The sequence below is a fragment of the Podarcis melisellensis genome, assembly GCF_964234715.1.
Source record: "Podarcis melisellensis genome assembly, chromosome: 4".
NCBI lineage: Eukaryota > Metazoa > Chordata > Lepidosauria > Squamata > Lacertidae > Podarcis > Podarcis melisellensis.
The window spans coordinates 86,153,059-86,179,904 of NC_138531.1; the positions used below are offsets into that span (position 1 = coordinate 86,153,059).

Below are 26,846 nucleotides of genomic sequence, written 5' to 3' on the forward strand. Positions count from 1 at the left end.
GAGCACGTGTTATTTCACTCCTGTATTTCCCGATGTTTCGGGGCAATTTTGCAAGAGACCCATCATTGGATGTTAACATTTGACAGAGGAGAGCCACGGTCAAATCCTTGCGGAGTCATGAAGTTCTTAGGGTGACATTGAGCCAGTCTCTGTCTCTTAGCTTAGCCCAGAGTAGTCGTGAAGATGCATGAGGAAGGCAAAATCATGCTTCACCATCCTAGCAGAAGGGTGGTGTGAAAACATAATGAACAGACGTTTTTCATGCAGGGACATAGAAACGTGTGTGTGCTCTTGTGAACTGTTATGTATGATGTTCCCAGAACTTTGTTTTCTATGTGTATTTATATTTGAAAGTGGTTGCATCTCTGTACCCATTTCATGTATTTATATTCCTTTGGTTTTAAACACATTGTAAGGAGTCTGTATGGGAGTATATTGTATTTAAAAATGGGGTGTCAGAGTTTTTAGGGGGCTAACCAGGTTGGGATAGCTGGGATAGCAGGCTTGTTGGGTTTTGAATATCTTATGTAGATTTTTCAATTTCGTTGTTCTGTATGGGACAATGACAATAAAGATTATCGTATCAGTGTGAGGTCCCGTGTATTTCGAAACTCAGTTCAAAGATGTTACAAACATGCAATCATGTCAGGGGCGGAGGAAGGGGTGTGTGGTGGAGGCGGGTCACCCCAGGTGTCACCACTGAGGGGGGGGTGACAAAATGCTGGGTGGCACTCACCACTGGGCCTGCAGTGCACCCGAGCCACGCATCTCTCCTGGGAGTGATGCGGTGGCTTGGGTGCCCGCAGGCTCCATACTGCCCCAAACGCTCCACCAGCTGCTTCCCCCTCAGCTGTAGGGTGGCTGAGTGAGGAGGCAGGCAGACTCCTCAGAGGCCACACGGAGCATCCTGCCCTGACTCGCCCCGCACCCCGTGGGCGGCTGGCTTCACGCCTGAACACAGGACTGCTCCAGGCACCTAACCAGCTTGCTCTGTCACTGATTCTTTCTTCAGTATCCCTCAATGTGCTCCTTTATTAGAAAGAAAACAAGCTGTGTTGGTCCATGAGAGGAAATCCCAAGATCAAAATCACGACCCACTTTCGTGACATTTTGTTTGCCCCCAATAACGGTGCTCCCTAACTGTGGATTTTGGATTTTTCTACTCCAATGCTTCTTTGTGGAGAGTTTTGGAGACAATGTATTTACATAAATTCAAGGACCACATCACCTGCAATGAGCTGGACCCCTGCAGTCATAATGTATTGCTTGTGTTTGTTGTAGCTGGTTTTAGTGTTCATATTACGTTTGTAAGACACTTTGCGAGGAAATCAAACTAAACAACAAGCAACAATTAACTAAATAGTTCGTAAGAATGGCTACATGCATGCTAAATCTTTGAAGCACATTTGAAGCACGTTTTTCCCTTCAAAGAATTCTGGGCACCATGTTTTACCTCACACAGAGCTACAATTTCAAGCAACCTTTCACAGATGACAATGCCCAGAATTCCTCGAGAGGGGAATGGTACTTCAAAGGTGCTTTAAAGGCATAATTTGTACAAATTAAAGCTTCTTAAAAAAAATAGATAGATACACCCACCCCAGAGAATATTCACATTCTTATCGAGCTATTGGAAAGTTGCCTGATATTAGGAATAGCTTCTGTGGCTTTCTGGTGGCTTCTTTATCAGAAAATGTAATGGTTCTAGAGATCTAATGCCCTCCTCTTCCTGCATGGTGAGGAGATATTTGTTAGGCTATTTCCAGCAGTGACACTGGCAGGGCAGCAGCAGGCAGTTATTCCAAGGCATATAGCACAGTTCAGCCCTGACAGGTCTCACTTCAAGGCCCTGCTTCTAGTCTGCATATTGGCCACACCCCTTCAAGTTCCTGTCCTTACTACAGGCAAGGGAAAGTGTGAAGGAGTTTGCAATTGCAGGAAAGGACAGGAGCACACTTCACACACACAAAAAGACGTTCTATTAAGCCAAACATGTTTGAAATCTGCATCTGTACTATTCTTTGGAAAGTAATTTCAAGGTAACACATAACTTTCCTGCAACAGAATTTGGAGACCAAAGGCTCAAGTTGGTTGTATCTGAGAGTGCACCTGAGTAAGGAACTCATATTCAAAATGCATTGGACTCATTAAGGCATCGGAAGTGCCCTTTGTTCCCTTCTTCCCACATGGAAGGCTAGCATACAAATGGGTGATCCTGCATGATGATATGCAAAATGGCTGCATGTGGCAGACTTGCTCCTATTCTGTGTGGGAGACATAGGAATCAGCCTTATAATGAAGTCAGATCATTAGTTCATCTAGCACAATAATATCTACACTGACCAACAGTGGTTCTCCAGTGAGACATCCTCAGCCGTATCTGGAGATGTCCTCAGTGGGTTGAGCCTGGACCTTCTCAACCCATATAGGCCTTCTCCAGGTGTTCTACCACTAAGCTATGATTTTTCCCAACTTGAACTGGATACCTATGCTGCAACAAGGGCACTGGCGGCTACTGCATTGATGGAACTGGGCTCATGCAAAAACACTTTGCTTCTGGTGATGAAGAACAATATGGCATCCTTCTGCTCTGGTGCTACCAGAAGACAGTGGACTTGCAGTTGACTCTCACTTCAGCGATGCCATCTTCCAGCACACCTAAGGGAAACTGGCTAGCTCTGGGAGCACTGGGGTTGCTGTGTGGCACACCCAACTCTAACTTCCAACACCTTGATGCCACACACCCATCATATGCCGCCTGAAGAAGTTGTTTCACTTTGCCTAATGTGAGGGCTGGCCCAGCAGCCAGACTGAGGGGACCAGTATTCCCTTAAGTCATACTGACCTCAGACTCTAGAGTTACTGCCTCAGCAAAGCAGCTTAAAATACTGAGCCATGCAACTTGCAAACTTTCTTATCAAAGTATAGAATTCATAATTGCCTCTTGAGAGTCAATTCCCACAATAGTTGGCTGATATAAATTTAGCATAAGGATCGAGGAAGGGGACTGTTTTTGTTGCAAGTTTCAAAGTGCTAAACAACAGGCCCCCATATGAAATATGTCATATTTTAATAACTGGTTGTGTCTAATTATGGAAGAATATGTACTTACTTGCCAAGTGCAAAACACTCCATCTTAACAGTAGATCCCTTAGCAGCTGTAACTGTGTATGGAAAATGGACTTCAATTTTCGGCTCATATTCCCCCATCACACCTGGGAAATAAAGAATGGTCTTTAAAAATAAAATGAATGTCATTGTTGGTTTCCAGTTGTAGAAGGCTTATTGTCAGAGCCATCGTGGCAAGGTTGCTAAACAGCTAGATAGCAATGAGTTTCATTGTGGAAGGAAATAGTTACAATTAGAATTAAAATCCCAAACATCACCTAGGACTTCTCAGTAATGTGAAAGCAACATTTTATTTTTAAAGAGCAGACAACCATTTCTCATGGTGTATCTTCTAAGTCAGGGCTTCTCCAACATCTGAGTTCAACGCCCTCTTAGTGAGCTTGTGAAGCTGTCACCAGCCCCAACCCAAATTCTAAGGCATGTAAATGAAATACAGTCAAGGAATATCAATATATAATAAGCATTAATCCTCAATCACTGTTACTAGAAATCAAAAAATGGAAAAAAACCCTCCACCTTATTAAATACAGAGATTGCTCATTCAGAAGGGAGGTGCACTCTGTATATGGTTGTGCCCTTTATTTCTGAGGATCATAGTTACTAATTAAAATTTCCACACTATAAGTCACAAGTTTCTTTTCCATCCCCAAGTCTCTATATTCACCCCCCCACAAGTTGACTCCCACTGACTCCAGCAGGTCATGCTGACCATTAACATCCCTGTTGCCTAACAATAAAATATCTACTTAAACTTTTATCTGGCCTGGAATCCTGTGAGGTTTTCCAAGAGGTTAAGCACCATTAAATTCAGAAGGATTGCTTCTTTCTTTTTCATATAATTTTTATTGCCGTTTTGAAGTAAAGGGAGAAGGAAAATAAGAAAGAAAAATAAATAAGGAAGAGAGATAGTAGTGGAAAAACATTATGCAGCATCGGTGCAGACCTGAAACATGAATGCAACATAAATATTGTTGAGGTTTCTACATATTTCAAAAAGAAAACGCCACAACTGGTGTTCCGAAGCCTACTGTCCCCAACAGTGGAGGTGGAACATCTACTGTGGAGACAGAACATCTATTTCAGAAACAGAGGGTAGCCATTATGGTTAGCAGATATTGATAGCCTTCTACTCCAAGAATTTGACTAATCCTCTTTTAAAGGTATCCAAGCTTATGGCCACCATTGCCTCCTGTGTACAGAAAATCTAATGAACATACACCTAAACTGTGTAGTCAATTTCTGGGATATCGAAAGTCCTGTCCAGAACTTTCTGTGTGTGCCCTATTCAAATGCCCCTTAGTGTTTTATTTGTAACAGTAAATTGAAACAAAAAACAAAACATAGCAAAACCCGATCTTTTTCATTTTACTTTATTCAGGCTAGCTCTCGTGGCTTCAAATATAACTCTGTGTGAAAAGGAACACCGAGCATTGAAGACGACATCTTGTTAATTTATGTATTTCATTCTCTACGTGACATGCCATCCTGGTAAAAATTTGCATTGGGCCATTTTATCACTCTTTCTAAAAATAAAAATCACGCCAGATCTGTTTAAGCCAGAGAAAATAGCAGTAAGCGGCAAGAGGCAGCTATATGGCCTCACAAAAACAAATTGATGTGGTAGACTGGTGAAAACCTGGGACTAGAACCTGGGAACATATGCTCCAGTTCCTAGGGGCCAAGCCATTTACACACACACACACACACACACACACACACACACACACACACACACCTGTATGTATGTGTGTATGTATGCATGCATGTTTGTATTTGTGGCAGCTGGTCCCCCCCTCAATGTTCAGAGGGCATTCGGCTCCAGCCCCTGGCTCCTCAGAACATTGTGTGTGTGTGACATCAGGACGTCACATCGGTCCTCCTCAATCATCTTGAGAAGATGTTGCCTCTGCCTGGGAGACAACACTCTGGACTTTTCATTTCAGATAAAAAGTGAGTAAGAGGAGCCATGCTAGCAGTGTAATAATAATAATAATATATGCATGGAATGGAGAAAGTGGACAGAGTAGTCTTATCCCTTCACTCGTAACGATAGAACTTGAGGTCATCCATTAAAGCAGAACAGAAAAAAGAAGGACTTCTTCATGCCACACATCGTTAAACTGTGGAATTCACTATCATAGGACATAGTGACGGTCACTAACTTGGATGGCTTTGAAAGAGGATTAGGCAAATTCATGGTGGGTAAGACTAACCACGGGACGTGGGTGGTGCTGTGGGTTAAACCACAGAGCCTAGGACTTGCCGATCAGAAGGTCAGCGGTTCAAACCCCTGCGACGGGGTGAGCTCCCATTGCTCGATCCCTGCTCCTGCCAACCTAGCAGTTCGAAAGCACGTCAAAGTGCAAGTAGATAAATAGGTACCGCTCCGGTGGGAAGGTAAACGGTGTTTCCGTGTGCTGCTCTGGTTCACCAGAAGTGGCTTAGTCATGCTGGCCACATGACCTGGAAGCTGTACGCCGGCTCCCTTGGCCAATAAAGCGAGATGAACGCCACAACCCCAGAGCCGGCCACGACTGGACCTAATGGTCAGGGGTCCCTTTACCTTTAAAACTAACCGCAATGGCTGTTTTCCTCCTTCAGAGTCACAGGTAATATGCCTCTGAATGCCAGTTGCTGGGCCTTGCATCTGAGGAGGGTACTGATGTCTTCAGGTTCTCCTTGTGGGCTTCCCATGGACATCTGGATGGGTACTGGGTACAGGAAGCTGGACTAGATGAACCTTTGGTCTGATCCAGCATTGCTTACACTGACTGTCAGTGACTCCCCAGCAGAGCCGGCCCACACGTGAGGCAAGGTGAGGCAACCACCTAAGGCAGTTTCATAGCTTGGGGGGGGGATACTTTTCAGGCTGGGGAATGCCCAGCCATCTGCTGCTGTGTCCATATAACTATCACCTTGGATGATGATCTGAGACAGCATCATTTCTAATTATGTAAACCTTAAGGTAAAAAAATTCATTTTCTAAGACATATACTTATTTAGCTTACAGCATATGGAAAATTCAGTGCAGAGGAGGAAGCACTTTTCCCTTCATGCAAATACCATATTTTTTGCTCTAAGACTCACTTTTTCCCTCCTAAAAAGTAAGGGGAAATGTGTGAGCGTCTTATGGAGCGAATGCAGGCTGCGCAGCTATTCCAGAAGCCAGAACAGCAAGAGGGATTGTTGCTTTCATTGTGCAGCGATCCCTCTTGCTGTTCTGGCTTCTGAAATTCAGAATATTTTTTTTCTTGTTTTCCTCCTCCAAAAACTAGGTGCGTCTTGTGGTCTGGTGCCCCTTATAGAGTGAAAAATACGGTATTTTGGCTTCATGGTCATATCCCTGAGCATCACATTTGATATGTTTGCTCCATGATGCACTTTATGTATTTTATCAAAGTATTCTTTCCTTGCGGATTCCTGCTAGACTGTTCTTTAGGAACAAAATGTGTCCTCTGGAGATCCAGAAGAAGAGCCTGAGAGATCTTACACTGCAGCCTACTAAACACAGTAACATTTCCAGCGGTTCTACTTGAGACAGAAATATTACAGTCGCATCCTTCTCACCCACCCCCTGGCTCAATAGTTCTATTCAAACTATCCCAGCTCAAAATAATTTTCATATTACATCCAAGGGAAAAAGAGGTTGGGGAAAAAACTTCCAAGTTCTAGACAGTGAAGGAATGAGACACTTCTCATCTTACAAGGTATTCTTTAAATATTTAGTAACTGAAGATTTTAGAAATGAAAGTTGCTTAATAAACTGAGATGATGCTCAATAAACTGGAATTTGGCAGTGATTGCAGCTCAGTGGTAGAGTGCAATCTTCAGTTTAAGGAACAGATAGAAGATCAAGCCAAAAAAAACACTGGAGAGTGACTGCCAGTCAGGGTAGACAATACTAACCTACACTGTGGACAAATAATTCAACCTGGTGCAAGGCAGAGTATTACATTTTTATATATGGGTTTATGAGTTGCCCAATAAGTATGGATCCATCAATCCAAATGGAATAACAATAATATATGTTTGTTGCTATACATCCAAAATTTCCCAAACATAGCTGGAATATGTCAGTCAGTAACAGTACCTAGGCAGAAATTGCTGAGATGTCTATGGACTTTAACTTTTTGAAATATGGCAATACACACACACAAAACCAAAGAAACTAATTGCTATTTTATTGTGTTATTTTAATATTTATCTACATCTGTATCAATCTATATATCTATATATGTGCCTATTTTAGAAATCAGAAATGAGGCTGTAATTCTAACCCCATTTACCTGCAAATTAGCCCCACTGAATTCAACAGGACTTACTTTTGAGTACAAATACGTAGGATTCTGCTGTTAGTCTAAGAAATTGGATACAATTTATTTCTATCGTCTGTGGTAGGTAAACACTTCTCATGCAATTCTAGGAGAATTATGTGTGCTAAGCTTTGGCTGGACAATGCCCAGTGATTTGTGGTAAAAAAAAATACTTACTTTTTTATTATTAAAAACAACAACATTCATTTTGTCTGCCCAAAATCTTCCAACATTCAGCTTCTTTGGAGTTCTAGTATTATGAGATAGGGAGAAGAACATCTCCCTACCCACTATAAAGGATTTCATAATATTATTTTATACTCTTCTATCATATCTCCCCTTACCTGCCTTTTTTCTTTCTAAGAATGCTTGAACTTTCTAGTCTATTAAACTCATTTACTATCCTTTCACCTCCCAACTCCCCCCCCCCCCATGCTTGGGAAACACACTTGGCAGATGTCGTGCTTCGACCCGGATGCCAGCTTAAGATGCTTCTCTTCAATTAAAAAACCCACGACTCTCTTCCATTGCTCCTTCCCCAAAATTCTCACATGGCTGCTTTTGTGAGGCACAAAAGCAAACATTCTCTTAATTCAGCTCCTCAGATGGTCATAATGCCTGCCCTGTATTATGCGTGGATTCCCCCTCCGTCTCAGCCAGATGTAATAGACTGAGATAGAAAACAGGATTGCTTCTGCAATCTCTGATAGCCAATTAAGCTAAAATGAGCTGTATGAATGAGGAATGCTTGTCTGCTAGAATGACCCATGTGCATTGCACAAAGCACAATCAAGTGCAAACATCCCTTCATTTTCTTGATAGTAAGGACAAGACAGGAGCTCAGAGCTCTTTTGGAGGAGCAACCCCAAATCTCTATTATTTTGCTGCCTATAGCGACAAAGCACCCTTGCTGCATTGGAGCTGTTCTGTCCCGAAGCCAAATGGTTCCTCATCATTATCAGATTGCTTCAGTAGGCTGACATATGACAGGATATGACAGGTTGCTCCTAGCTGGACTCCAGTGTCATATCCCAGGGACCATAGTGAAAGCTGTCAGACAGGTAATATACAGGAAAGGTTTGTGAATGGAGAGGTAAACAAGTATCTAGCCCTGTAAGGAGCGTCAAGTTGCAAATTTGCCTTTGATTAAGCCGGGAGATGGAATTGTGCTATGCTGTTAACCTAAAGGAGAACAAAATTGACATACTTGTTAGCAAAGGGCCCATGCGAGATTCTCGTTTGTGTGTGTGTGTGTGTGTTTTCCCAGAGTCTGGTGATGTTTAAGGGCTGACCACGGGGAACAAACATAAGCGAGAATCTTCTTCTCTGCCAACGTGTGTTAATGAGCTGTCATGGAATACTCTATGCCCAGGGTCTTCTGCAACCAGATAAATCTTTCAGCAGATAATTAGCAGGCAGAGTAACAAAACACCTGCATCTCCCGTTGATGGAGGTTTGTGTAAATCAATTGTCAAGCATAACTCGGATTTCACTAAATGATGTGCGATAATCCCTAAGGCGCTTGCCCATACCTGGCCTCTCTCCCTCTTGGGGTAGATGAGATTGGAACATGATCTTTCTAGCGCAACCCTAATCTGAAAGCACTGCTTTGCAAAGCAGTTATCAAATGCAGACATTGTCACATCCAGAGATTTGGCCTGCACAATGTGTAGCCCTATGACCCCTAAAGGAGAACAGCCGATAAGAAATCTAATAAAACACTACTACCAGTAGTAGTGCTAATTTGATGTATAAACCATGTATAGTCACCTGCCAGAGGCCCTAGAAATCTTCCATGTTTTGCTGCCTGTTTGGAAATGCGAAAATGATGGAAGGATTGCCATGCATTTAGCAGGGATTAGATCCACTACCTGGGCTGTTCAAACTGGGTTGAAGCAAAAGCAACAGGGGATTGAAGGTGACCTGTAATCACCAAGAGTTGGTCTCCATGTTGCTCAGACAATTTATCTATTTACTATTCATTTCATAAAATTGATATACTGCTTGATTGTGGGGGGGGGGGGACCTAAAAGTGATTTGCAATTTTTTTTAAAATCACTAAAAAATTACATCTGTAATGTAAAACATACAAAAGGTTTTTAAATGATTATTATGATTATGATTATGATTATGATTATTACCTTCACAATAGAATAGAGTAAAACGAATTAAGCATCTAGGTAAGGTAAAGGTAAAGGGACCCCTGACCATTAGGTCCAGTCACAGACGACTCTGGGGTTGCGGCGCTCATCTCACTTTACTGGCCGAGGGAGCTTCCGGGTCATGTGGCCAGCAGGACTAAGCCGCTTCTGGCGAACCAGAGCAGCACACAGAAACACCGTTTACCTTCCCGCCAGAGCTGTACCTATTTATCTGCTTGCACTTCGTGCTTTCAAACTGCTAGGTTGGCAGGAGCAGGGACCAAGCAACGGGAGCTCACCCCATTGCTGGAATTCGAACTGCCGACCTTCTGATCGACAAGCCCTAGGCTCTGTGGTTTAACCCACAGTGCCACCTGCGTCCCTAAACATCTAGGTAGGCTTGTCTAAATAAGAATGTCTTCAGCATGCAACCTCGACCTGGAAGTTTTAATATAGATAAATGATCTCCCTTTGACTGGCATGGCTAGTTTCTTTGCAATTCCAGAGCAGAGAACTGTCAGGTCACCAGATTAAAACCAGATGCAGATTTGAGATTAGAGTTCAGTCAAGGTTCTGTTTCTGAACTTTCTACATAAGATCACAAGAAGAACCTGCTGGATCAGGCCAATGGCTTATCTGTCCCAGCTTCCTGTTTTCACAGTTGCCAAAAAGAAGTCTGTGAGAAACCCACGAGCAGGATCCGAGCTGAAGAGCACCCTCTCCTCTCACTGTTCCCAGCAACCGGCCTTCCTAAGCATCGCTGCCTCCGACCATGGAGGCAGAACATAGTTTTCAACCACACACTGTTGAAGAGCAGTTCCAAGTAAGAAAATGCCCTTCCAAACACACATTCATAAACTCCAATGGTTATGGAGATCCCCACCCTCCAAAGACAAATTTAATAAATAAGAATAATCACTCATCACCTCAGTTTTCCTCTCCCACTTTCCCTTCTATAGAACATAAGAACAGTCTGACTCTGTATAAGGTAGCTTTCTAGTGTTATGAGATTTCAGGGATGGAGGAGGAAGTGGTTTGTATGCAGAGAACCTTCTAACCCCCGCTCTCAGCAAGTGTTAAAATATAGGGTATATAATATTAGGTAATAGCCTGGGTGATGGGCCATTAGGGGATACAGAGGAAAGGGGTTCTGGGTGAGGCAGCAAATGGGTGGTCACAGCTTTCGCTTGAGCTCATGGCTAGTCAGAAGGATGAAGCCAGAGTTTAGCCTTGGAGTGATGTGGGTCAGAAGCAAGGCAGCAAAAGGGGGTGGGGAGGGAGAAAGCTCAAGCAATGATTGATTTCTGTCCAAATCCAAGGCTGCAGCTATGGTAGAAACAAAACCATTTTGGACTGTTAATGCTGTGACCCTCTCCATCGTAGGCTCAGGTTGTATATATGTGTAAATAAACAATATATCATAAAGACACCACATTCTCCGCTGTGCCTCATCCCAAAGGGAAAAATGAGCCCTCTAACTCCTGGAAGCTTGCACCACTCATAGATTGGGGTAGCGTTCATAACTTATGTTCACAGTTTCTCTCTGTGCTGATTCTGTGCTGAAAATTCCCTCCCTGGGAGGATTAGCCACTGAGGGGGAAACACAGAGGTACTATACCAGCATTTGTTTGCCTGCCCTCTGTGGTTAATAGCTGCCTTTGGGGGCGTGCAGAGATTTAAGTGATGGAAACAGCCCTGAGAGGAAGTTTGCTTGTTTTTAAATGCATTCTGCCAGAAACATGGCCTGCATCCAAATTTAGGCCCCTGTGGCGGCTTTTAACAAAAACAGATCTGGAAGAGCAGATCTCTTATTTCATGTGTAATGTAGCCCTGAGAAATCAGTTGTGGTCTGAGATCTAACAGTGGCTATATATTTGGGGGTGAGAGCAGGGATGTGTGCAGACAGAGTTGGAGTACAAAAAGCAGGAGTAACCAAAGTGGTGCCTGTTCTATATTCAGTGGTCTGTGTTTGCCTGAGCTTGAGTCTGGATTAAGGATTCTGAGCCGATGTGTTGAATCAGAACAGATACATGATATCCAATCACAGAACATTTCAGGATTTGGGCCTCTGCCACTGGCCCTTAAACTCTGAGTTATGATTTGCAGCTTGGAAGTTTAGACAGCCAATCACGTTGAGAGTGGGAGTGGCCAAAACCTTCAGAAAGCAGTTGCTTTGCCTCTGTTGTCTAGTTCAGTGTTTCCCAACCGGTGTTCCGCGGCACACTAGTGTGCCGCGAGACGTTGCCTGGTGTGCCGTGGGAGGGCACACTCATTGAAAGCAAACAAGCATCATGGCGGCGGCGGCAGCAGCGGCAGCAACGACAGCAGAGGCAGCGCTTAGGCCTGGCCCACATCGCCTCGGCTCACAGGCTCCGGGCGCTGACGCCGCCCCCTCCTCCCGCCGCCAGGACGCGCGATTCGGTGGCGGGCGCTGGGCAGGCAGTGCTCCGCTGGCCCGGCTGAGGAGCGAGTGCAGGCGGAGAGGGGCGGTCGGGGCGCCGCTGCGCCTTCCCGGGGCGCCCAGTCCGCGTGCGGCGGGAGGCAGCTCCACTGGAGCCACTTACCTCGGAGGAAACGGGCACAGGGAGCAGGGCAGTTGGAGGAGGGCTAGGCCTCAACCCTGCGGCGGGGCAGAGTTAGGCGCGCCTCAGGCCGGCATCCGTCAGGGTTTCGCCCGCCCAGCTTGGGCCTGGGACCTGGCTGCAAGAAGTGCACTTTCTCGGAAGGAAGTCGCTGGGACTTGCCTCAGAGTAGGAGCGGCCTGCAAAACCATCCATGGGAGGGAGCATTACTGAATTGGGGGGGGGGGTGCACGCAGTCAGGCTCAGGGTACCCGGTTGAAGGGCAAAAGCGAAGGGTCTCAGGATGCCTGCGACCTTCTGGGCAAGGATTAACAGCGCCGTCTTAATTTTGCAGTGTGTGCATGCGAGCGATTGGGGCATTAATGACGTGCAGCCAGTATCGGTTTGATTATGATTATCCTGCCCCTGCGGACCCATCTGTTGAATTCCTGCTCCAAAGGCGCGCAGGTCAGCCCTCCGCGGTGAGAAGGAGAAAAGCGGTAACCTGCTGTTTGGAATTCCAGGCTGGCAGCCAAAAGCTGATGCCATCATAAATTTGTTGGGACTCAACGGTGCTACCCGGTTCTGTTGTTCTGGTTGTGTTGATGCGGTAAAAAGTTGACGGCTTGTAATGTCACAAACCCAAAATTGAGGCCTTTACGTCACATTGGTTAATAAATACTAACTTCTTCCCCCTGGTTCTTAGTTCTTATATTGAAAGGATGGTCTTTATCTCTGAAGATTACCATTCAAAGGAGCTGTTGAGAAGGTACTTGCCCCTGTTTAAAATGTCTCACATGGCAATCCTAACCAAGCCTTAAATTTAGGAAACACATTGCTGGGGGGGGGGGAGCTATGAGGATGAGGCTGCTAGTTTCACCCCGTCATTGTTCTGCTCTCCCTCCACAACTTGGAAGGTGATTTTTTGAAGCTGAGAGTCTTCTGTACTCTATACAGAGAGAGACTGAGAGCTGTTGACGAAGAGCTACATGTGTGTCTTTCTTCGATTCCAGCCAGAATATCAGCTTTGTGTTCAGCCAAACAGGCCCAGGTTGCGCACTGAATAAAGTATTTTATAATTTTTCATATTTCTGTTTACTTACTATTTCATAATAAAGTAATTATAAAATACTTTCTTTGTGTTTATTTGATTCCTATTAAAGAGAGTTACTTTATATATAGTCAATATAGGCACAGAGTTAATTTTTTAAACATTTTCTAATGGTGGTGTGCCTCGAGATTTTTTTCATGAAACAAGTGTGCCTTTGCCCAAAAAAGGTTGGGAAACACTGGTCTAGTTCTGTTAGTTCAGCAAAGGTTCTTGCTGTTATCACTGTGCCTTGCCTCGTGGGAACCCACCCACACTTCAGTGCTCATGAGATGCCATTGGGCTCCAACTCCCATCAGCCCCAGGCAACATGGCCAGTGGTCAAGACTGATGGAAGTTGTAGTCCAAAGCAGCCAGAAGGCACCACAGAAGGCTACTCCAGTTGTAAATCATACCAGCCTTTGAGTGGCTCCGTAAATTTGTTATAAATAAATAGCATGCAATCAATATTGTTTTTATTTGAGGTTGAATCCTGACAAGACAGAAGTACTGTTTCTGGGGGACAGGAGGCGGGCAGGTGTGGAGGATTCCCTGGTCCTGAATGGGGTAACTGTGCCCCTGAAGGACCAGGTGCGCAGCCTGGGAGTCATTTTGGACTCACAGCTGTCCATGGAGGCACAGGTCAAATCTGTGTCCAGGGCAGCTGTTTACCAGCTCCATCTGGTACGTAGGCTGAGACCCTATCTGCCTGCGGACTGTCTTGCCAGAGTGGTGCATGCTCTGGTTATCTCCTGCTTGGACTACTGCAATGCGCTCTACGTGGGGCTACCTTTGAAGGTGACTCGGAAACTACAACTAATCCAGAATGCGGCAGCTAGACTGGTGACTGGGAGCGGCCGCCGAGACCATATAACACCGGTCTTGAAAGACCTACATTGGCTCCCAGTATGTTTCCGAGCACAATTCAAAGTGTTGGTGCTGACCTTTAAAGCCCTAAACGGCCTTGGTCCAGTATACCTGAAGGAGCGTCTCCACCCCCATCATTCTGCCCGGACACTGAGGTCCAGCGCCGAGGGCCTTCTGGCGGTTCCCTCATTGCGAGAAGCAAAGCTACAGGGAACCAGGCAGAGGGCCTTCTCGGTAGTGGCGCCCACCCTGTGGAACGCCCTTCCAGCAGATGTCAAAGCGATAAACAACTACCTGACATTCAGAAGACATCTTAAGGCAGTCCTGTTCAGGGAAGTTTTTAACGTGTGATATTTTACTGTATTTTTGGTTTTTATGGAAGCCGCCCAGAGTGGCTGGGGAGGCCCAGCCAGATGGGCGGGGTATAAATAATAAATTATTATTATTATTATTATTATTATTATTATTATTATTATTTATCACATAGGAAGGAGGAAAGGTATTGACAAAAGATATGAGCCAAAAATGGCTGCACATTATTACCAATCAACAAATATTTTAAGCTCTTTGAGTTTGAGGAAGTTGCCTGTATCACACCCCCCCACACCCCCCACACAGTTGTTGATTTTCTTTTACTGCTTCTAGTTGGTAACTGAGACTCCAAAGCTGCTTCCTAACAATGCCTCTTTCTCCTGCTTGTAAACACTTATTAAATAATTCTTCTGAGTTTCTAAGGCATTGTAAAAGGCAGTTAATGAAATGATGCACATTCTATTTTTTTTTCTTCTTGGTGAAACTTCTTATCTCCTCAGATAGAATTTTAAATTGTTTTTGTAAGTCTGCGCAAAGCGAAATTGAATTGTATGGAATGACTGATTGTCAAGGACATCTGCACAAATGAGGTATTCATTTTATTCAGAATCCATTCAAGGATTTCTTGATGTTTTTATTTAATTTGCTTCATATCAAGGAGATAAGTTTCCCTTTGAGGCAGAGCTCTAAGGAAATAAAAGATTAATATAAAGACAAGTGAATTCCTACACTCTTGCAGGATCTGACATAAAACTATAATATTATTCAGCTGCCTCAATGAAGATAAATATATAGACATGTTGTCTGGGGAGCTTTCTTGTCATAAGATGCCAAATCCCAGGGTGTTGCCCACAGTCGAGAATTCTGAATGGGAAGTAGTAGTCCATGAAGATCCCAATTCACAGGCGGGATTACTGTAATTGGATTGCTTCAAATCTCGCTCTCCACATATCTATTCAGCCTTTCCCCACAAACAGCACACTTGAATGAGTTAGGTGCTCTTCCAAAGAGAACACTGCTACATTTCCCTCAGCAAAGCTAGGTAAAGGTAAAGGGACCCCTGACCATTAGGTCCAGTCGTGGCTGACTCTGGGGTTGCGGCACTCATCTCGCTTTATTGGCCGAGGGAGCTGGCGTACAGCTTCCGGGTCATGTGGCCAGCATGACTAAGCCGCTTCTGCCGAACCAGAGCAGTGCACGGAAACACCATTTACCTTCCCGCTGGAGCGGTACCTATTTATCTACTTGCACTTTGACGTGCTTTCGAACTGCTAGGATGGAGCAGCAGGGACCAAGCAACGGGAGCTCACCCCATCGCAGGGATTCGAACCGCCGACCTTCTGATGGGCAAGTCCTAGGCTCTGTGGTTTAACCCACAGCACCACCCGTGTCCCAAAGCTAGCCAAGGACAAATAAGGTGTCCTTCCTCTGAACCTGGGTCCTGAGAGAGTTCTTTACTTTCAGAACATTCCATGACATCATGCACGCTCAACCAATGTCAGTGGGGGAGAAGGGAGGCTCACAGGCATATTTCCAATTGCACCTGTCTCACTCCTTCAGCCTCAATTGGCTCAGAGTCATCCTTCCTTCCCTCAACACTCTAGTCTCCTCCAGCCTAAGGTTACCAGATTTCTTTCAATGAATCTGGGGACACTTTAATTAATTAATTAATTAATTACTACACGTTTGGGATGTTGATGCTGCAGCGATGGTGGTGGCAGAGGGGCGGCCACCGCCCTAACCTCAACTGCCACGTTTCCCCTTCCTCCCAGGCTTCTATCTCCTTTCTCCATGTGATGGCCTGGGATTCCGATTCAGAGGCTGAGCCAGAGGAATCCCAGCCTGCACAGGAGTCCTCGCCTCCAGGGCCGGCTGAACTGGGGCAAGGCCTAGATTCTGAGGAGCCTGCACCTGTGTCAGATCCTCAGGAGCAGGCACCAGGTGAAACCATTCTGGCCCCAGAGGTGCTTGAGGACTCAGTGTCTACAGGTGAGCCTCCCCCGGGGCCCAGTAACCCTTCAGCCTCTCCTGAACTGCAAAGGCTTAGGGCAGAGAGGCGAAGGGAACTGGTTTCTCCCAGGAGGAGTGCTCACCTTAAGGCCAGGAGAGGCGGGGCTCCTGGGGGCCGGGACCGCCCCTGGCCTCAGAGAAGATAAAGGCCAGTCAGCCCGGTCCCAGGTTGCGGGAGCAACGTCGTCATTGAAGAGCTGTTTCGGCCAGCATCCAGTCCTGTTCCTCCGGTGTTCCTGTTCCTCGCCCGGCTCCCAGCTTTGGACCTTCCAGTGTTCCTGTTCCCTGCCCGGCCTCCTGCTTCTGACCTTCCAGCGTTCTTGTTCCCCACCCGGCTTCATGCTTCTGATCTCCGTGAGTTCCTGTCCACACCCGGCTCCCTGTTTCGGACCTCGCCTCACATCTTGTGAACTCTGACTACGGTAGCAGTACCTTCCGCCCGGGACCAGCACACTCCATGAGCCTGGGCAGCCCCTGAGTTGTTGGTTCTTCGGCGGTGGTGGTGAAATGGTGTGCGGTGGGTCAGGCATGGAAGGCGGAGAAAGAGGGCTGAGAGCAGTGGCAGCAGCAAGACTCAGACAGCACGATGCCTCCCTTCCCATCGGAGCAGCCCTAATCCCATTCCTATTTGCGTGCAAGCAGGAGGGGGCGGGGATCCCTCGGCTGGGAAGGGAGGCTTCCCATTGCCTAACTGAGAGATCCCTGCCCCCTCCTGCTTGCAAGCCAGCTCTGATAGGCAACGTGAAGCCTCCCTGCACAGCTTAGTTGCTGGGGTCAGGGAAGGTGGAGGCAGCCTGGAAGCTACATCTTAGAGCCCCTGCACCACCCTCATATGGGGACTTCCAAGCAGCTCCTGAAGCCAGCCAGAGCCAATTGCTCCGGGCTGCTGAGACTGCCACTGCTGTGTTTCCCAAGGACATTAGATGAAATCCGGGGACATTCCGGGGATGGAATTTGTCTAGGGACTTGTTTGCAAATCCAGGGACTGTCCCCGGGAAATGGGGACGTCTGGTAACCCTACTCCAGCCATCATTTCCTTATTCCTTTGTTTCTTCCACTCTTTGCTAAAACCCTTGCTGTTTCCCTCTACCTATGGCTTCTTGCCGTCTTCTTCTCCCCAGTCCTTTTTTGTCTTTACATTGATGACAGTCTTTTCCTCTTGGAAGGAATCAATGATCAATGACCCAGTGATCAATAAATACAGCCACTATTCTACTTTATTTTGGCCTTTTCCTCAGTCAGCACCTCCCACCTTCTTCTACCTTCCGATCCCCATTCTAGGCTTCTGTGAGATCACAGAAGCATAGCCAATAGCTAATGAGGACTCTCAGACTGACAGGTAGCAACCGAATTACCAAGAGCAAATGCTAACATTGCAATTTGTAAAAGTTACAGTCTTAGGTGTTCTAATGGGGAATCTAAACCATATCTTTATGGTACACACACACACGCACACACACACGTCCTGAATTGGGTATGATGGTATAGATTATTAATGCAACATAAAAACAGGACGGCTGGCAAGTTCATGGAATGATGTGATTATTACTCTAGGGACTGAAGCTAGCAACGCAAGCAAAACCCTTCACTGTTTATAACAAATCCAAGCAAATTATCACAGTGTTTCTGGCAGCCTGTCCAGTAAACAGGTTCTTTTCCATTTATCACATGAATTCTAGATACTTCTCAAACTACAGCACATGCATTGCCAAGAGAAATTCATATCAACAGAGAAGACTTTGTAGCCCTCATCAGCTTCGGGATGGATGGAACTTGCTTTTCTCACTTGCATGAACAGAAGGAATGGGACCCAAACAACCTGGGAAGAGGATGGAAAGCTTTGCTCTAGGCAAATTGGAGATCCCCTTTGCCTACACTGATGAACTGCATAGGTGTGGGTCCCTGTGGGCAGGTCACAATATACACTGAGCGTACCTACTCCCTATACCAGTATTTGAAAAAATGGGAGCTAAGGATAGGAAATAAATTTGGTTCAGTTCTCATTATAATGGAAATACATTTGCATTTTTCTGAATCAATCGGCAAAATTGTATGCAACTGTCCTTTGAAATGCACACTTCTCTGAATTTCAGTAGGCAATTCTCAGACCAAAACACATGCACACGCAAAAATGTGTATATTAGGGGAAAGAGTGTCTGAAAATGCTTATCTAAATGAAAGTAATGCTTCTCTAAATGAAAAATGCATTGTACCGGGGAAAATTGCATGCAAAAATACGTATGTTAAGAGAAACATAGACTAAGAAAATGTTGATGAACTTTCTTAAAAATTGCAAATTGGTGCTGAAATATGACAAGCTGAACTTGATTGGGAAAATGAGAAACTAAGAGAATCTGAAATTGACAAACCAACCCGTCCTATATCAGAGTGGTAGCCTGCCATTACTAAGAAGAGGCTCTCAAGAGTTCTTCCAGCCTTGTGATCTGAGAAGCTGTGAATCGAATTTCTCATATGTACTGCATTTCCTCTCAGGGCACAATTAGAGGAGATAGTTGAGACCTGTGACTGCATCCTTCATAAACTTGTGTTCGAAACAGTCATTTCCCCAAATTAAATAACCTCATTGGGGCGTTATAGGGCACATGAACATTTCCCCTAAGGAGGCAAATAATTACTTCTAGTGGGTGGTTTTCATGAGAGTCGGGGGCGTGCAGGAGAGAAAGTTAAATCTATCCCTCCCCCAATTCCCTGTTTAAGTTCCCACATACTCCTGGCTGCGTATTGCTAACTAAAAATAGCAGGATGGGTTATCCCATCATTGAGCATCATCATCTCATCTTCTTTGGCCATAGACTATGGCTCTTCTGGGACGTGGGTGGCGCTGTGTGTTAAACACAGAGCCTAGGGCTTGATGATCTTAAGGTCGGCGGTTCAAATCCCCGCAACAGGGTGAGCTCCCATTGCTCGGTCCCTTCTCCTGCCAACCTAGCAGTTCAAAAGCATGTCAAAGTGCAAGTAGATAAATAGGTACTGCTCTGGCAGGAAGGTAAACAGAGTTTCTGTGCGCTGCTCTGGTTTGCCAGAAGTGACTTAGTCATGCTGGCCACATGACCCGGAAGCTGTACGCCGGCTCCCTTGGCCAATAAAGCGAGATGAGCGCCACAACCCCAGAGTCGGTCACGACTGGACCTAATGGTCAGGGGTCCCTTTACCTTTATGGCTCTTCTATGTACAGTACAGAGCCTGTGGACCATTTCACACATCATGTGACAACAAACCAGGATTTACTAACTAGTGGACCACTGAACAATTCCCTGCAACAAATTGTGCACTTGTGTGACACATGTTTCTTCAAGCACATTTTTCTGTCATTCACACATTTCCTGTTTAGGATATCTAAAAATGTAATGTGTGAATGAAAGAAACATGTGCTTCATTGATTTTTATTCATTCAACTTGTATACCGCCCTATACCTGCAGGTCTCAGGGTGGCTGCAACATAAAACCACAATATAAAAACCACATACAGTGGTACCTCGGGTTAAGTACTTAATTCGTTCCGGAGGTCCGTTCTTAACCTGAAACTGTTCTTAACCTAAAGCACCACTTTAGCTAATGGGGCCTCCTGCTGCTGCCGTGCTGCCAGAGCACGATTTCTGTTCTCATCCTGAAGCAAAGTTCTTAACCTGAAGCACTATTTCTGGGTTAGCAGAGTCTGTAACCTGAAGCGTATGTAACCCGAGGTACCACTGTAATACATAATAAGCATGTGCTCGGAGACACACACATTGTACAAGTGTGCATCTGGAAAAATGCAATGTGTGAAGATTCACCACCGGTGCATGAAGCTCATGTTTCCTATAGGCTGTAGGTCAACAAAACCCATCTTCCTTAAGAGAATGGAAAGCAATGCACTTGTGGGTATGACCAAACAGAAATGTGAGTTCTTTTGGAAATCGTGTTCAGTGTCTTAAAAAAAAGGAATGTGGGGCTTAGCCCAGATAATGTCAGATAACATTTGTCGACTGCTGAACTACCATGACGGGTAAATTTAGGAGGATGCCAAAGCAAAACAAACTGCTATGGCTTGAAGTACAAGAAGAATGTACTTCTTATGCAGGATTCACGCTGTGCAAACATGGAAACTTTCCAGCCATGCAGTAATGAACAAAGATCAACTTAATTCCAGGCTAAGCTCTGAATGAATATATACTGTAACAAATCAAATGATCTTTCTTAAAGCCTAGACTTTGTAATGTTCTCACAGTGCTCAAATATTTATAAGCCTGAGCAAGTACCTTGCTGTGTTTGCATGTTTTATGGCTTTGTTTAATGCTTACTCCTATGAGCTTATGTGTTTGTGAGAGAGAGAGACAGACAGACAGAGAGAGAGAGAGGACTGCTCAAATGGGTTTCTGAAAGAGCAGCAGTCACTGAAAGTAATCTTATTTCCTGATCCTAAATACGTTTTCTTGAAATCAAGAAAATGGGAATGGTGCCAACAATCATGCATGCACAGTAACATGTTTAATTTAAAATTATTGTCTATTGTGCACACACATTAAGCTTTCTTTGACCGCGTCAGAGTGTTTGAACATCTAGTCCAGCAATACCATATTCTTCTGTGTATAACATGCCCCTGTGTATAAGACAACCCCTATTTTTGGGGACTCCAAATAAAGAAATCCCCCATATGCACTTTCCGTGTATAAGACGACGAAAAAATAGGGGGGAATATAGTCTTATACATGGAAAAATACGGTATATTATTTTATTTATTTACTGTATATATAGACCCGCCCAAAGGTCCTGGAGTGGAAATAAAAAATAATTGAAACAATAATAGTTTCAACTCTAAGGAGCAACACCTCTCCCACATTAGAGTATGGAATATGCATCACAGCAGAGTGGCGAAGTAAATACGGCACGAAAGAAACTTAAGGTTTATCACTCCTGGCTTTATTACTCACATCTGAGTACATCACACATGGCACAACATGTCAGCATGCCCAGCAGGCTGCGGCACATGACATCAGCAAGACACCACAGGGCGTGCTGGTGTCATGCACACATGCCACGGAGCATGCTGACATTTCATGACCCCGGCACCCTCTACTGCGGGGTCAAGGCAGCATGTTTGTGCATGTATGTGTGTGTGTAAGGGGCTCTGTGATGGCCTGGGAATCTGATTCAGAAGCTGAATCTGAGGAGTCCCAGCCTGCACAGGAGTCCCCGCCTCCAGGGCCGGCTGAGCTGGGGCAGGGGCTTGAATCTGAAGGGCCCTCACCTGTGTCTCAGGAGCAGACACCAGATGCATCCACTCTGGCTCCGGAGGTGATTGAGGACCCATTGCCTGCAGGTGCGCCTCTCCCATCCCTGTCAGGGGAAGGTGAAGCTGCTCCTGGGTCCAGTAACCCTCCAGCCTCTCCTGAGCTGCAGAGGCTCAGGGCAGAGAGGCGGAGGGAACTGGGTTCTCTCAGGAGGAGTGTTTTCCTTAAGGCCAGGAGAGGCGGGTCACCTGTGGGCCAGGACCGCCCCTGGCCTCAGAGGAGATAAAGGCCAGTCAGCCCAGTCCCAGGTTGCGGGAGCAACGTCGTTGGAAACCTGTTTCTGCCAGCACCCGGACCTGTTCTTCCAGAGATCCCGACCACGCCCGGCTTCTTGCTTTGGACCCCGCTTCGCCCTTTGTAGACTGTCTTCAGACCTTTGACCCAGGACCGGACTCTGACCACGCCTCACAGTAACCTCCCCCCAGGACCAGCAGAGGCTCAATACATTTCGACTTTGAGACCAAGGCAGCTTACCATCTGTTCGAAGTGTTAGCGGTGTGGGTGGGCTAAGCACTCTCGCATTGGTCACTGTGTTCTTCACCAGGCAGATATAGCTGCCTACATCCGAGGGCTGTACTTTGGAAATGTAGAGATTGCCCGTTTCCTGGGAGATAAAGCGCCGGCTGTCTTCTGCCACAAAGGAGGGGAATTCATTAAATACCCAGCTGTAGATGATCTCTGAAAAACACAGTCAGAAAAATTGCAGCAGGCATTATAATTATTGGCCAACTAAAATGGAAACAAAGTGGCTCAAAGTCACTGTGCTTTAAAAAGAAAAAGTAAATCTCAATTTTCTATTAAAACAGTGTTAGAGAAACTTCCTGATTACCTTTCAACAGAGATTGTTCAAATCAAGAGAGTAACAGGCAAGCCTGGTGGATCTGATTAACTGGAATAAGGCAGGGCAGAGATGTGACTCAGAGCAAGTTACACATATTAATCATTTTTTCCCCCTGTTATGATCGCAAACAAACAGACGAAAGCAAAAAATTGATTGGAGCGATTGACAAATAAGTCTTCAAAAGGTAACATAGAAAGTGGTACCGTGATATATCATCATTGGCTGAACATGGGCCAGGCACTTTCCCCCCAGGGTTGTGAGGATGAAATGGAAATGGAGAGAATTACATGTGCTCCTTTAAGCTCTTGGAAGGAACGGTGGGACAAAAATGTAATAAATATATTTTAAAAGTGATGGTAGTCTTCGCTGCTTTATTCTGTTTAATATTCTGTTGGGAGCTGCCCAGAGTGGCTGGGGAAGCGGAAATGACTGGCAGAATCCGAGACCAGGGAGAAGAGTTGGTGGAAGAAGATTGGAAGAAATTTAAAGACTATTTGCAGAAACATTGTAAAATTAATGAATGTTAAAATGATGTTGGATTGAAATGAAATGGCTTTAGCAACAAAGCTAAAAAGAATATGTAAAAATGGGTTGATAATCAGATGAAGATTACGAAGTTTTAATATGTTAAGATATAGAATTAAGATAAAAACAAAGAGGGAAAGGATTTGCTGAATTAACTATGTGAACTGGAATACAAAAAAGGGAGGTGTGAGGAGGTCAGGAAACAAGTAAATGAAATATAAGACACGAAAAGATTGATCTGTTTTTAACTGGTTTTTTTTCATGTATTTTGTATTTTTCTTTGTATTTTGTATTTTTTCCTTTTTATTTTTATCTTTCTTTTCTTGTTCGGTAATTCTCTTTTGTTTGTAAAATTTCAATAAATATTATTTTTAAAAAACGGAGTGGCTGGGGAAACCCAGCCAGATGGGTGGGGTATAAATAATAATTTATTTTTATTATTATTATACCCACACTAGAAAATAGGTTGAGAAAAAGGAGGCAGCTACAGCACCAGAGCCCTCCTCCTGCCAGAAGACATAACTGCATCTCAGTTATTATATTAAGGATTCTCTTCTCCCACTATCTTGTCTTCTCCTCCCATTTCCCCACTGACTGACTCTTCTACGCTACTGAACTTTTGACACCCAGCATTAGCTCTGAGGCAGCCTCTCTCTGCAGCCAGTTCTCCGTCAGTTTTGTCAGGGCTGCCTCTAAATGCAGAAATGTCAAGGTTAGCTCCGTAATAGAAAGTCATTGCCGCTGCTCCAAGACACACAATGCTTTGCCGCTACAGTGAGTTCAGGCCTTTCAGCTACTAATTGTCTGAGCTATTGTTTTCAGCCGTAGCGGCACAACGAAGGCAGTAATCACAATTTAGCCTGATGGTACATTTATTTCTAATGTGCTTTAAAAAAAAAATACCCATTGTCGACTGATAGTTAGAAAGTTGGGGGGATTTTAGGTCTATAAAGTTGGAAGCATCTCCCCAACATTTCCAACAATCCATTAGTTCCTTGGACTATTCGACTTCCTTTTATAATGGTAAGGATCGTGACTGGGAAAGGGTTATAGCTCAGTGATAGGGTCATTGGTAGATGCATGCAGAAGGTCTCAGGTATCATCATCATCATCATCATCATCATCAATACCCTGCCTATCTGGCTGGTTTTCCCAGTCACTCTGGGCAGCTTCCATCAAAATATTAAAATACAATAATTCATCAAATATTAAAAGCTTCCCTAAACAGGGCTGCCTTCAGATGTCTTCTAAAAGTCAGATAGTTGTTCATTTCCTTGACATCTGATGGGAGAGCATTCCACAGGGCAGGCGCCACTACAGAGAAGGCCCTCTGCCTGGTTCCCTGTAACTTGGCTTCTCGCAGTGAGGGAACCACCAGAAGGCCCTCAGCGCTGGACCTCGGTGTTCTGGCAGAAAGATGGGGGTGGAGACACTCCTTGAGGTATACTGGGCCAATGCCATTTACTGCTTTAAAGGTCAGCACCAAAACTTTGAATTGTGCCTGGAAATGTACTGGGTTCAATCCTAGAAGCTCCAGGTAGGACTGGGAGAGACACCTGCTGGGAGAGCTGCTGCCACTCAGTGTAGACAAGACATGTCCAAAGTCCGTTTCGGGGGTCTAATCCAGCCCACCGGTCGGTTTAATCCGGCCCCTGTGGCAGTTTATTTTCTGGGGTAAAAGAATCCTAAAAATACCCCTCAACAACTTCCATCCCAAAGAAAGCTCAACAACTCAACAACTTTGGGGTAAAATCATAAAAAAGGTCAACAACTTTGGTTTGCCCTTTGGTTGGCCCTCACGACCCTTCACTTCATCAAATCTGGCCCTCTTTGAAAAAAGTTTGGACACCACTGACATTGTAGATAATACTGAGCTAGATGAACCAATGGTCTGACTCTGTATAAGGCAGCTTTTTCTGTATAAGGCAGAGCTAGGGATGGAGGAGGAGCAGTTGTCCCAATAGCTCTCTCAGCCCATAGATGGTTCTGTGAGGAGTTTATCGTATGTGGTCTCTGGTCTCTCTTGCTTTTGTCTTCCCTCAGGCACGCAGACCCTTAGCAAATTTCACATAAGGTGACAAAGGCCACAATCCTAACCCTGGAAACATGAGTCTGGAAGGAATTAGGACCCAGAAATCATCCACCTCCAGTGACATTTGCTGCTGGTGGTGTTGTGCAGTAGCTCTTGTGGATAAGGTAGCAAAGGCAACACACACACACTCTGCCAATTTTTTATGCTGCCAGTAGGCAGAAGGCGCTGAGATGGGGGATTGTGGAGGCCTGGGAAGAGTTGAGCAGGCCAAGGATCTGCTGGATCCTAAGTTCTTCCCAGAAAATGTACCTATCTAGGCTTTTCCACGCTGTGCTCTATGGTGCAGCAAGATCCAGTTAGGTTGTAAGACAAGGAGGTCCAACTAGGATGCAAGAGAAGGCAAGGTGGGACAAGGTGAGATGAGGTTCAGGTGGGATGCCAGGCAAGGCTATGCCACTCTGAGGGGACAAAAAGCTTTGAAGTTGCTCCAGCAAGAAGCAAGGTGGAACTGAGTCCTTATGAAGTAGTAACAGCATGCATAGTCTTATAGTTAGCCCCACTTGTGGCGCAAGATGCTGCCCCTCTCTGTTACAATAACTTCCTCCTGTAATGGGAAGAGGGGGCTCTGGCCTTCCACAGTGGAGTCCTTTGAGTCAGAGGATGGTAGTGCCATATCCTCAGGTGCGGGGACAGCACTTCTAGGGCTTGCCTTGCATGCCCTTCCCTTTCTCCTTCAGAGTCCTCTGACCCACATCCCCTGAAGGCAATGAATCAAACTCCAGGGCCATGACATGACACACTACTGCAGCACAGCAAAATAAATAAATAAATGTGCATTTAACCACCCCTTGCCAAGCAATGACAAACCTAGACAGCATCTTAAAAAGCAGAGACAGCACCTTGCCAACAAAGGTCCATATATTTAAAGCTATGGTTTTCCCAGTAGTGATGTATGGAAGTGACCATAAAGAAGGCTGATCGCCGAAGAATTGATGCTTTTGAATTATGGTGCTGGAGGAGACTCTTGAGAGTCCCATGGACTGCAAGAAGATCAAACCTATCCATTCTGAAGGAAATGAGCCCTGAGTGCTCACTGGAAGGACAGATCGTGAAGCTGAGGCTCCAATACTTTGGCCACCTCATGAGAAGAGAAGACTCCCTGGAAAAGACCCTGATGTTGGGAAAGATGGAGGGCACAAGGAGAAGGGGATGACGGAGGACGAGATGGCTGGACAGTGTTCTCGAAGCTACTAACATGAGTTTGACCAAGCTGCGGGAGGCAGTGGAAGACAGGAGGGCCTGGCATCCATGGGGTCATGAAGAGTCAGGCACGACTAAACGACTAAACAACAACAAATGCCTCCCCTTCTGTCCTGGAAGATTTTGGATGTGGTTGTGGATGTCCTCCTCTTTTTCTAACTGACTCCTTTTTTCCAACCAGAGTTAGGATTGCTCTGAAGTAAACTAAATTAGAAACAATGCTATGGCTGGTAATAATTGTATTTGTACGTCTTGATTTGCGCCCACAATGCTAAGTGATATTTTTAAGTGTTTATACAGCAACAGAGGGACATTTTCGGAGGAAACAATTTTTAATTAAAGGCACCTGTTCCTCATTCACATGGAAAGAAGGAAGTCTGAGATAATTGGTATGGGTTGGAGGCAGTTCACTTTATTTGAAATGTAGCCATCACTCGGTTTCGCCTGTGACTGATGTAAAATCAAAGGTATTTAATC

The 26,846-nt window shown here is 45.2% G+C and overlaps 1 protein-coding gene across 3 annotated transcripts in view; it reads right to left on the reverse strand.

Annotated features, from left to right (window-relative positions):
- The window catches only part of CNTN5 (contactin 5), a 650,966-nt gene that overhangs the window by 153,041 nt on the left and 471,079 nt on the right, over positions 1-26,846 (reverse strand). For all 3 annotated transcript variants that reach the window (XM_081909603.1, XM_081909601.1, XM_081909602.1), the window contains 2 exons: positions 22,186-22,389; positions 3,113-3,215 (listed from right to left, as the gene is read on the reverse strand). In XM_081909603.1, coding sequence (XP_081765729.1) covers positions 3,113-3,215; positions 22,186-22,389 — 307 coding nt within the window. The remainder of the gene's footprint in view (positions 1-3,112; positions 3,216-22,185; positions 22,390-26,846) is intronic.